Here is an 11,417-nt window from a genome sequence, read left to right as displayed (position 1 = left end):
CTAATTTGACACTGCTACTTGCCTGTGGGCCTTAATGGCCCTTCTGCGGGCCTGAATCCTGGCCCATGTAGGTTTCTAGTCGTATTCAGGCCGTGGAGGCCAGTAGGTGGCATTTTTTTGGTTTTTTCTTTTTTTTTCTACATTTTTTGGTTTTTTATTTTTTATTTCTACTTAAAACTAATACTTACAGTTTTTTAGTGATTCTTTTTGCTTTTAGGTCACAAAAATTATAACTTCTGTTAGTGCCATTAGTTTTAAATTTTAATAGTTTAATTTGAATTTTTAAAAATTTGTGTGAAATCACTAGTTTAATACTTTACTATAAATTAGAATTTTTTTCTATTTATTTTTTATTTTTACAAAACTAAATTCTTACAGTTTTTTAGTGATTTCTTTTTGCTTTTAGGTCACCAAATTATAACTTTCTGTTAGTGCCATTAGTTTTAATTTTAAATAGTTTTAAATTTTGAATTTTTAAAAATTTGTGTGAATCCTAGTTTATTGAATAACTTTACTATAAAATTAGAATTTTTTTCTTTCTTTGCTATTTATTTTTTATTTTAGGTACACAAATTATAGTTTGATTTTAGGTCACACAAATTATATTCTTTTTGCTATTGAAGAATATTATAGTTTTATTTTAGTTGATCATAACATAATATTTTAATTGATTGTTTTTATTTTCATAAAAGTTTTGTAGTTCATTCTGTTTGCTATTAATTCATTCTTTGAGCTAAATGACTCTGAAATTGGAAAGCATTTCAAAATGAACTCTGAAAAGGTTGAAAGTTGGCATGGTATCATCATTTCACCCACATAGCATGTTCCAAAAAGTAGAGAGGGTTACGACAAAAACTTGATGCACTTCGTGTACAAAATGGACAATCACTTTCGAAGTATCAAAGTTTCAAACCATAAGACATGAAAGCATTTCAAAATGAACTCTGAAAAAGTTGAAAGTTGGGATGGTATCATAATTTCACCCACATAGCATTTGCTTATTGCGGGAGAAAGTCTGCACTTTTTCCTTCGCTGTGTCATTTGTTATTGCGCCGTAACCATGGATAATCTTCATTGTTTATCAGGATGCTTGGGTCAGCCTTGACATTGAAGGGAGGAATTTCATGAAACTTTTCATAATCTTCAGACATGTCTGTCTTGCCGTCCACTCCCAGGATGTCCCTTTTTCCTGAAAGAACTATGTGGCACTTTGGCTCATCGTATGATGTATTCGCTTCCTTATCTTTTCTTTTTCTCGGTTTGGTAGACATGTCCTTCACATAGATAACCTGTGCCACATCATTGGCTAGGACGAACGGTTCGTCAGTGTACCCAAGATTTTTCAGATCCACTGTTGTCATTCCGTACTGTGGGTCTACCTGTACCCCGCCGCCTAACAGATTGACCCATTTGCACTTAAACAAAGGGACCTTAAAATCAGGTCCGTAGTCAAGTTCCCATATGTCCACTATGTAACCATAATATGTGTCCTTTCCGCTCTCGGTTGCTGCATCAAAGCGGACACCGCTGTTTTGGTTGGTGCTCTTTTGATCTTGGGCGATCGTGTAAAATGTATTCCCATTTATCTCGTATCCTTTGTAAGTCAATACAGTCAAAGATGGTCCCCTGGACAACAAGTACAACTCATCACAAACAGTGTGTCACCTCTGAGACGTGTTTCCAACCAACTGCTGAAAGTCCTGATGTGTTCACATGTAATCCAGTCGTCGCACTGCTCCGGGTGTTTGGAGCGCAGACTGTTCTTGTGTTCATCGACATACGGGGTCACCAAGGTAGAGTTCTGTAGAACTGTGTAGTGTGCTTGAGACCAAGAATATCCGTCCCTGCATATTATTGAGTCTCTTCCAAGAGTGCCTTTTCTAGTCAGTCTCCCCTCATACCGCGATTTAGGGAGACCTATCTTGTTAAGGCCAGGAATGAAGTCAACACAAAACCCGATAACATCCTCTGTTTGATGGCCCATGGAGATGCTTCCTTCTGGCCTAGCGCGGTTACGGACATATTTCTTTAGGACTCCCATGAACCTCTCAAAGGGGAACATATTGTGTAGAAATACGGGCCCCAGGATGACAATCTCGTCGACTAGATGAACTAGGACGTGCGTCATGCTATTGAAGAAGGATGGTGGGAACACCAGCTCGAAACTGACAAGACATTGCGCCACATCACTCCTTAGCCTTGGTATGATTTCTGGATCGATCACCTTCTGAGAGATTGCATTGAGGAATGCACATAGCTTCACAATGGCTAATCGGACGTTTTCCGGTAGAAGCCCCCTCAATGCAACCGGAAGCAGTTGCGTCATAATCACGTGGCAGTCATGAGACTTTAGGTTCTGAAACTTTTTCTCTGGCATATTTATTATTCCCTTTATATTCGACGAGAAGCCAGTCGTGACCTTCATACTGAGCAGGCATTCAAAGAAGATTTCTTTCTCTTCTTTTGTAAGAGTGTAGCTGGCAGGACCTTTATACTGCTTCGGAGGCATGCTGTCTTTTTCGTGCAAACGTTGCAGGTCCTCTCGTGCCTCAGGTGTATCTTTTGTCTTCCCATACACGCCCAAGAAGCCTAGCAGGTTCACGCAAAGGTTCTTCGTCACGTGCATCACGTCGATTGAGGAGCGGACCTCTAGGTCTTTCCAGTAGGGTAGGTCCCAAAATATAGATTTCTTCTTCCACATGGGTGCGTGTCCCTCAGCGTCATTCGGAACAGCTAGTCCACCGGGACCCTTTCCAAAGATTACGTAGTGTAAATCATTGACCATAGCAAGCACGTGATCACCGGTGCGCATGGCGGGCTTCTTCCGGTGATCTGCCTCGCCTTTGAAATGCTTGCCTTTCTTTCGACATTGATGGTTGGTCGGAAGAAATCGACGATGGCCCAGGTACACATTCTTCCTGCATTTGTCCAGGTATATACTTTCAGTGTCATCTAAACAGTGCGTGCATGCGTGGTATCCTTTGTTTGTCTGTCCTGAAAGGTTACTGAGAGCGGGCCAATCGTTGATGGTCACGAACAGCAACGCCTTAAGGTTAAATTCCTCCTGTCTGTGCTCATCCCACGTACGTACACCGTTTCCATTCCACAGCTGTAAAAGTTCTTCAACTAATGGCCTTAGGTACACATCAATTTCGTTGCCGGGTTGCTTAGGGCCTTGGATGAGAACTGGCATCATAATGAACTTCCGCTTCATGCACATCCAAGGAGGAAGGTTATACATACATAGAGTCACGGGCCAGGTGCTGTGATTAATGCTCTGCTCCCCGAAAGGATTAATGCCATCCGCGCTTAAAAGCAAACCATACATTCCTTGGGTCCTTTGCAAACTCATCCCAGTACTTTCTCTCGATTTTTCTCCACTGCGACCCGTCAGCGGGTGCTCTCAACTTCCCATCTTTCTTTCGGTTCTCACTGTGCCATCGCATCAACTTGGCATGCTCTTCGTTTCTGAACAGACGTTTCAACCGTGGTATTATAGGAGCATACCACATCACCTTCGCAGGAACCCTCTTCCTGGGGGCTCGCCGTCAACATCACCAGGGTCATCTCGTCTGATCTTATACCGCAATGCACCGCATACCGGGCATGCGTTCAGATCCTTGTATGCACCGCGGTAGAGGATGCAGTCATTAGGGCATGCATGTATCTTCTCCACCTCCAATCCTAGAGGGCATACGACCTTCTTTGCTGCGTATGTACTGTCGGGCAATTCGTTATCCTTTGGAAGCTTCTTCTTCAATATTTTCAGTAGCTTCTCAATCCTTTGTCAGCCACAGCATTCTCTGCCTTCCACTGCAGCAATTCCAGTACGGTACCGAGCTTTGTGTTCCATCTTCGCAATTGGGGTATAACCCTTTTTTGTGATCCCTCTAACATGCGATCGAACTTCAGCTTCTCCTTTTGACTAATGCATTGCGTCCTTGCATCGACAATGACTCGGCGGAGATCATCATCATCGGGCACATCGTCTGGTTCCTCTTGATCTTCAGCAGCTTCACCCGTGGCAGCATCATTGGGCACATCGTCTGGTTCCTCTTGATCTTCACCAGCTCCCCCCGTTGCAGCATCACCGTATTCAGGGGGCACATAGTTGTCATCGTACTCTTCTTCTTCGCCGTCTTCCATCATAACCCCTATTTCTCCGTGCCTCGTCCAAACATTATAGTTTGGCATGAAACCCTTGTAAAGCAGGTGGGAGTGAAGGATTTTCCGGTTAGAGTAAGACCTCGTATTCCCACATTCAGTGCATGGACAACACATAAAACCATTCTGCTTGTTTGCCTCAGCCGCATCGAGAAACTCATGCACGCCCTTAATGTATTCGCGGGTGTGTCTGTCACCGTACATCCATTGCCGATTCATCTGCGTGCATTATATATAATTAAGTGTTCAAATTAATAGAAGTGTACAAATCTCGAGGAAAATGGAGCTTGGAGGTCGACCTTCGAGAGGATAAAGCTTAAGTAGTGTGGCTCGGGCATTCCATCGAACACCTCATGTGCATAGGAGGTGAGCTAGAGCACCACAAAGCCCTCTCCCCCTCGGCCAGAAAAAATAGAGCACTGTGCTCTGCTCTTGCGCGAGGGGGTATATATAGGCACCTCATTGGTCCCGGTTGGTGGCATGAACCGGGACTAAAGGGGAGCCTTTGGTCCCAGTTCAAGCCACCAACCGGGACCAATGGTGGTGGGCCAGGAGCGAGGCCCATTGGTCCCGGTTCGTCCCACCAACCGGGACCAAAAGGTCCAGACGAACCAGGACCAATGGCCCACGTGGCCCGGCCGGCCCCCTGGGTTCACGAGCCGGGACCAATGCCCACATTGGTCCCGGTTCTACACTGAACCGGGACTAATGGGTTGAGCCGGCCTGGACCATAGCCCTGTTTTCTACTAGTGAGCGTCGCACCCATGTGATCCGAAAATTACTAAGTTAGTGTGCAGCGCCTGAGAGCTATGCGCCACACTATACAGTGCAGCGCCTAGCTCGTAGGCTCTGCAAAATGACTTAGCAATTTTTAGGCAGTTTGGGGTGCAACATTGGCCTGGGGTGTAGCGCCTATCTGTGAGGCGTTGCACAATGTAGTGTGACGCCTTCGTGTCGGGCGTCACACAAAAAGATAAGCCGCGTGAAATAGTTTCACGAACAGTTCATTCTGTGATTTGATTTCGTCCACAGGTCAAATTTGTCAAATTTGCCGTCATGGGGTGGCTCGAGGAGACCAATGATGGCCAGCACCGACAGTTGGTGACTTCGAGGTTTGGAAATATTTCAATAGGAAGTATTTCCTTGCTAAGATAGTAAATAATTTAGGGAAGAAAAATAAATTTGTATTGTCTTTTAATTTGCGTCAATTTTGCTACCTTGAACTACTTTTTCTAAGAAGTAAGCTAGGCTAGGGGAGTGGATTTACTACTCAGCCACATGGGTTCAAGTCAAGTCCCCGCTAGTGCAAGTTTGTGTTCTTATATTCTTTAGAAACTACTATCGTTGTAGGGGTTTCCCCTACCCCATTTCTAAAAGAAAAGAAAAAGGATTTTTTGCCTTGACATAAAATACTATATATAATAATCAGTAAATAAAAGTAGAAATATTCGTAGGAACCAAGTACTTGAAAAATTATCTCTCAAAATGAATCCATTTTTAGTAGTAGGAGTTAAGAATGTTAATTAATCTCCTCACGCCAGAAACTTTGAGGAATTGACGAATGACGACACCGGGCGGAGACTGCAAACATGTCCGTTAGAGCATCTCCAGCCGTTCGGCCCCCAGGACGTCGAAAAAACGCGTCCTGGGGGCGAGCCGGCGAGATTTTCGGCATGGGGCGACTGCGTTCCCAGTCGTCGGGGGAGTACGCCGGTGTTCGCCGCTGCTCCTTCGCCAGCGACGACCTAATGCGGGCGATCGCTGCCCGCGGGTCCGCCCCAGTGGGAGTGGGTGGCACCGGCACGCCGCCGGCACTCAAACGCCACGCGTCTGGCACCCTCATGTCCGGGGGAGCCGGGTAGTCGGCCTCAAAAAGGAGACGCGCCTCCCACTCGTGGAGGTGGCGGCGGCCGAAGCCGTTCTTCGCCGCGAAATCGCCTGGGTACCGCGCTGCCATTGCTCGTCGGCGGGGGAGTGGAGTGTGCGAGCGGAGTGGAGTGTGCGATGTGCTACAGTGTGGCGTTCACCGGCGAGGCGGGCGGCTTTTATAGCTAGAGCTCGGGCGGCGGGAGGCGCATGCCAGGCGACGCGTGGCGAGCGGCCGTGGAGCTGGGCGACGCGACGCTTCACTGCGCGGCATCAAATGGGCATGCTGACCGGCGCGCTGCATCGCGGCAGGCGCGTCATCAATAGAGGCTATGGCGCGGCAGCGCGACAGCTTTGGCATTGATTCCCGCAGGAAACGAGGCGATGTGGACGACGAAGCGGTGCGTCGCTGACAGGGCGGGCCCATCATGGTTCACGCCAAAAAACGGTCCATCCGGCGCCCCAGGCGACCCCCAGCGCGCCGGGTTCGAGTTGGGTACGCCGGCGTCAATTCCGGCCCAATCCGGCGAAAAACGGGTTCCTGGGGGCGCGACTGGACCATTTTTTCGGCGCCGGCGCCAAAAAAGTGGCCTGGGGGGGCCTGTTGGGGGCGTGGCTGGAGATGCTCTTACCCACTAGAGTCTAGAGGTCGACAGGCGTGGCCACCATAAAGGTTCATCCCGCTCTCATTGTCCATTTTGTATCTTACCAAAATATCCATGTTAATGCGGGAACTTGCATGTCGCTATACCTGGCCATGGGAAGCCCAGTCCGGCCCGAAAAAGCCCGACCCGGCCCGACGCTGCTCCCGGGCTGGGCTCGGGCCTAGATTTTGAGCCCGATGACCGGGCCGGGCCGGGCCGGGTCCGCCATTTTGGCGATTTCCTGAAGGGGCCTGGCCCGAGGCGCACCGGGCTTTTACGTATTCGGGCCGGGCTCGGGCCTAAAACCAGGCCCGATGGCTGGGCTGGGCCGGGCCTGGGTTTATTGCCTCGGGCTTGGCTAGGCCCAGCCCGAAGCCCGGCCCGGCCCAAGGTTTGGCCAGGTATACATGTCGCCGACCACCGGATGGATAAGTAAGCCAATTAGTAGTCAAAGAGCTGAAATAAAAAAAAGTTACCCAGTGACGCCAGGAAATCAAACACTGGCTAAATCGCTTGCTTGAGAGGATTTACACTGTGAAACTCCTCCTTTGTCAGGTACCAGAGGAGTACATCTGATTGGAAAGTTTGGGGTTGTATGTTGTTTCTGAATTCAGACCATTAGTGTTCGTAGTCGTACTAGCTACCCGATGACTGGAGATATATTTGAGAAGTCTCCACTCTCCAGTCCAGTCTGATGATAATATTGCTCTGGAAGCCAAATGGATATGTCTTCACTTTGAAAATCATGTGCTGCAACGCATGAAGCCATAATCTGTTATTTTCATGTACAGTTATTGTCAGATGTGAGTTTCTTTTGAAAAATGGCGAGGACTGTCTGTCTATCTGCAGCAATAAAATCCATATACTGCCAAGTTTACCATTTCTCTTCGATAGTAATAACTGGGATCATGCCGACAACCTGTGTAAGAAGCAGCATACCAATTACTCATGGATAATAATTGAGACTTTATTTCACTTATCAGCTACATGGTGTGGTGGGGTGCAGCCACTACTTTCCCCGAATCATATCCCTGGAGCTTCGTTTCAGGAGTACACATCAGCCAGCTTAAAGCCTGAAACATTGATGGACCTGCTTGAAAGACAATGACTTCAATAATAGTTGAATTGTAGACCGAATAGAACAAGTTGCAATTCCAAGAAAAAGACAAGAAGTTGTTGAGAGAAGGATACGTGAAACAATGAAATCCCTGCTGCAAAGTTGACCATTTATTTCCCGAGAAACAATTGATCCTGGGGACCTTTGTACGATATATAGCAAACTAATTACTCCTATATATCATTGTATTGTCACCACACAACTGAAATAAGTAACTTTTTTCACTTATCTCCTGCATGAAGGATGATGAAATTTGAGCAAGAGTGGCCCAAATTTGACGATGCCGTGGGGTCTACATCCTTATTTCAGGAGTATACATCAGCCAGCTAAAATAAAAGATGATGCCGTGGGGTCTGCATCCTTACTGTCATCTACAACGCTCAAACTTAATGACAATGACTTCTCAACTAACTATTAATTGCATCATTGACGAACTAGAACAAGCTATCATTCTCATGTAAGGGACAAGCGCCAAATCGCCAATCAGTTTCCTATTTAGTTATAGTAGAAGTATATCGCTTCTACCTACCACTAGTTGATTCCTATAATAGCGTCCATTTGTGATCATTCCATAGATCAACTCGAGTGCCTCAACAAATATGGATGCACGCTCTGCCTCTCTACTCCTACTAAATTTGGTTCATCTGTTTTTGCGCATCTCAGCTCGTGAATTCCTCTTGCCGGGCTCCTCTCTCTCCATAGAGGATAGCTCCCATATGCTCCGTTCACCAGATGGCACTTTCACCTGTGGCTTCAAAAACATTTCCCGAAATGCCTCCGTCTTCTCTATTTGGTTCTCCAATACAGTTGACAAGACTGTCGTGTGGAGCGCAAATCATCTCCATCCTGTGTACTCCTGGGGATCCCGAGTCATGCTATATGCGGATGGCGGAATGGTTCTAGAGGATTACAATGGACAGTCCGTGTGGGAAAACAATGTCAACTCTTCATCAAAAGCTGTAAAAGCTCAGTTATTGGACACCGGGAACCTCATCGTGAAGGGCCAAGGTGATATTATTCTATGGCAAAGCTTTCATTCTCCTACTGATACATTGCTGCCCTATCAGAACATTACTAGTGCTACCAAGTTGGTATCTACTAGTAGGTTACTTGTTCCTGGGCGCTACAGCTTTCATTTTGATGATCAACATCTACTCACATTGTTTGATGATGAGAAGGATATCTCTTTTATCTACTGGCCAAATCCTAACAGTGACATATGGACAAAGCAAAGAAATTCGTTTAATACCACCACAATTGGGGTCCTTGATAGTTGGGGGTATTTCCTTGGAAGTGACAATTTAAATTTTAAGGCTAGTGATTGGGGCATTAGGATTATGAGGAGGCTAACCTTGGATTATGATGGCAACCTTAGATTATATAGTCTAAATAAGACAGATGGAACATGGTTGGTCACATGGATGGCACTTCCTCAGACCTGCTCTATACGTAGTCTATGTGGTACGAATGGAATATGTGTGTATACACCTAGGCCTTCTTGTGCATGTGCCCCTGGACATGAGATCATCGACCCAAATGATAGGAGCCAAGGTTGCAGGCCGAAATTCAATACTAGTTGTGATGGGCAGGAGATGTTTGTGAAGCTACCAAACACTGACTTCCGAGGTAATGACCAAAGTAAGAATACCTCAGTTTCATTTCATACTTGCAAGAAGATATGCTTGAACGACTGCAATTGCAAAGGTTTTTTATACTGGCAAGCAAGTGGAGGTTGCTATCCAAAGTCGTCCCTTTTGGGTGGTGAAATGAGGCCGGGTTTGGGTCGTTCTATCTATATCAAGCTTCCTAAGACATTACAGGTCTCAAAGTCCTCAATTCCTCAATCTCAACCTTTTGATCCTAGATATGCTCCTAATTGTAGTGCGAAGACCAAATATTCCATTCCCGAATTTCTGGATCAACCCAAAGATAGTCATAGTGGATTAAACTCGCAGTACTTATACTTGTTGTATGGATTCTTATTAGCAATATTTTGTGTAGAGGTGATATTTGTGGCACTAGGGTGCTGGTTTTTGTTGAGAAGGGAGGGAAAGCAGTTACCAGGAGTATGGCTAGCTGAGATTGGCTATGAAATGATAACCAACCATTTTCGCGGATACACTTACAAGGAGTTGCAGAGAGCGACTCAAAAGTTTAAGGATCAAATTGGGTGCGGGGCATCTGGTCATGTATACAAGGGGGTCTTGAAGGACAAGAGGGTAGTGGCAGTGAAAAGGTTGGCAGACATAAACCAAGGCGGGGAAGAATTCCAACATGAACTAAGTGTGATTGGGAAGATTTACCATATGAATCTGGTGAGGGTATGGGGGTTTTGTTCTGATGGCCCACACAGGATATTGGTTCTAGAGTACGTTGAGAATGGTTCATTGGATAAAACTTTGTTTAGTAGCACAAGGTTACTTGAATGGAAGGAAAGGTTTAATATTGCTATAGGGGTGGCAAAAGGATTGGCATATCTTCATCATGAATGCTTGGAGTGGGTTATCCATTGTGACCTGAAGCCTGAAAATATATTGTTGGATGACAACTTGAACCCGAAGATCAGTGACTTTGGCCTTGCTAAACTTGTGAGTAGAGGTGGATCCAATGAAAATGTGTCGAAGATCCATGGAACAAGAGGTTACATAGCTCCTGAGTGGGTCTCTAGCCAACCAATAACAGCAAAGGTTGATGTCTACAGCTTCGGAGTGGTTGTCTTGGAACTACTGAAGGGGGCTCGTGTTTGAGACTGGGCATCAAATGCTGACGAGGAAGTGGAAACGGTCTTTGGATGGGTCATTAGGATGCTTGCAGAAAATCTAATGATGGAGGGTGGCCAACAGTTATGGATCTCCGACTTCGTTGATTCGAGATTGAATGGCCAGTTCAATGAGTTGCAAGCAAGAACTATGGTCAAGTTGGCCATTTCTTGTGTAGAAGAAGATACCAGAAAAAGGCCCACCATGGAAAATGTTGTGCAAATGCTTCTTTCGGTTGTTGATGCATAATGCAACAACATGCTACCCCCCAAAAAAGGAGTTTGACGTTATGTATACTGTGCAACATGTCATGTAATGCTTATTATAGTTGTATCCACAACAAGGTATCTATGATGTGTATCCTGTTTGAGTAAGCACGTCGTGTATCTATATTAGTGTAAGTTCGCTTTTGTTTATGGTTTGAAATTCTTCACCAAGTCGATTTGTAAGTCAGTTATGTATATTGTAATGAAAAGCCACCAGAAAAGCTGCAGATATCAGCGCCAAATCTATCCATCGATTCTTACATTGTTAGCCAGCTTTGCTGCAGAGGCCGTATGGTTTAGCTTCTGCAAAATCAATAGGCTTCATGTACGTGAGTCCTCGCATGGGCTGATGTGACTGAAGCAGTTAAAGGCCAACATGTCGATGTAAATCAAGAACTCCACGAGCCACTAATATGCTAGTATTGAATTCCGTATTTGACCACAGCGCCAGATTATGTAACGCAAAAGTTATGCTAGCTCTAATATATAGTAGCTTTCCCTACGAAAGTGTTGTTGTGATCTTGACTCATGTGAGCTCGTGTGAACAGTAAAATCTAAAAAAAATGGAAACAATTTCTTTTTTCAAACATTGACAATTGTT

General features: G+C 45.6%; 1 protein-coding gene across 1 annotated transcript; it reads left to right on the top strand.

Annotated features, from left to right (window-relative positions):
* Nucleotides 1-8,286: 8,286 nt before the first annotated feature.
* LOC125524659 (putative receptor protein kinase ZmPK1) lies at nt 8,287-9,889 on the top strand. The gene is made up of 2 exons (XM_048689689.1): nt 8,287-9,611; nt 9,793-9,889. The coding sequence occupies exons 1-2, from the start codon at nt 8,391-8,393 to the stop codon at nt 9,796-9,798; spliced, it is 1,227 nt and encodes a 408-aa protein (XP_048545646.1). The 5' UTR covers nt 8,287-8,390; the 3' UTR covers nt 9,799-9,889.
* The last annotated feature ends 1,528 nt before the right edge of the window (nt 9,890-11,417 follow it).

The sequence above is a fragment of the Triticum urartu genome, chromosome 7 (genome assembly GCF_003073215.2).
Source record: "Triticum urartu cultivar G1812 chromosome 7, Tu2.1, whole genome shotgun sequence".
In the NCBI taxonomy this organism is placed as follows: Eukaryota; Viridiplantae; Streptophyta; class Magnoliopsida; order Poales; family Poaceae; genus Triticum; species Triticum urartu.
The sequence above is the reverse complement of the archived record's forward strand: the minus strand, read 5'-3'. Positions and strand labels throughout refer to the sequence as shown.

Excerpts from the sequence above, each read along its gene's own strand:
- LOC125524659 (XM_048689689.1), top strand. The coding sequence starts at position 8,391 with ATGGATGCACGCTCTGCCTCTCTACTCCTACTAAATTTGGTTCATCTG.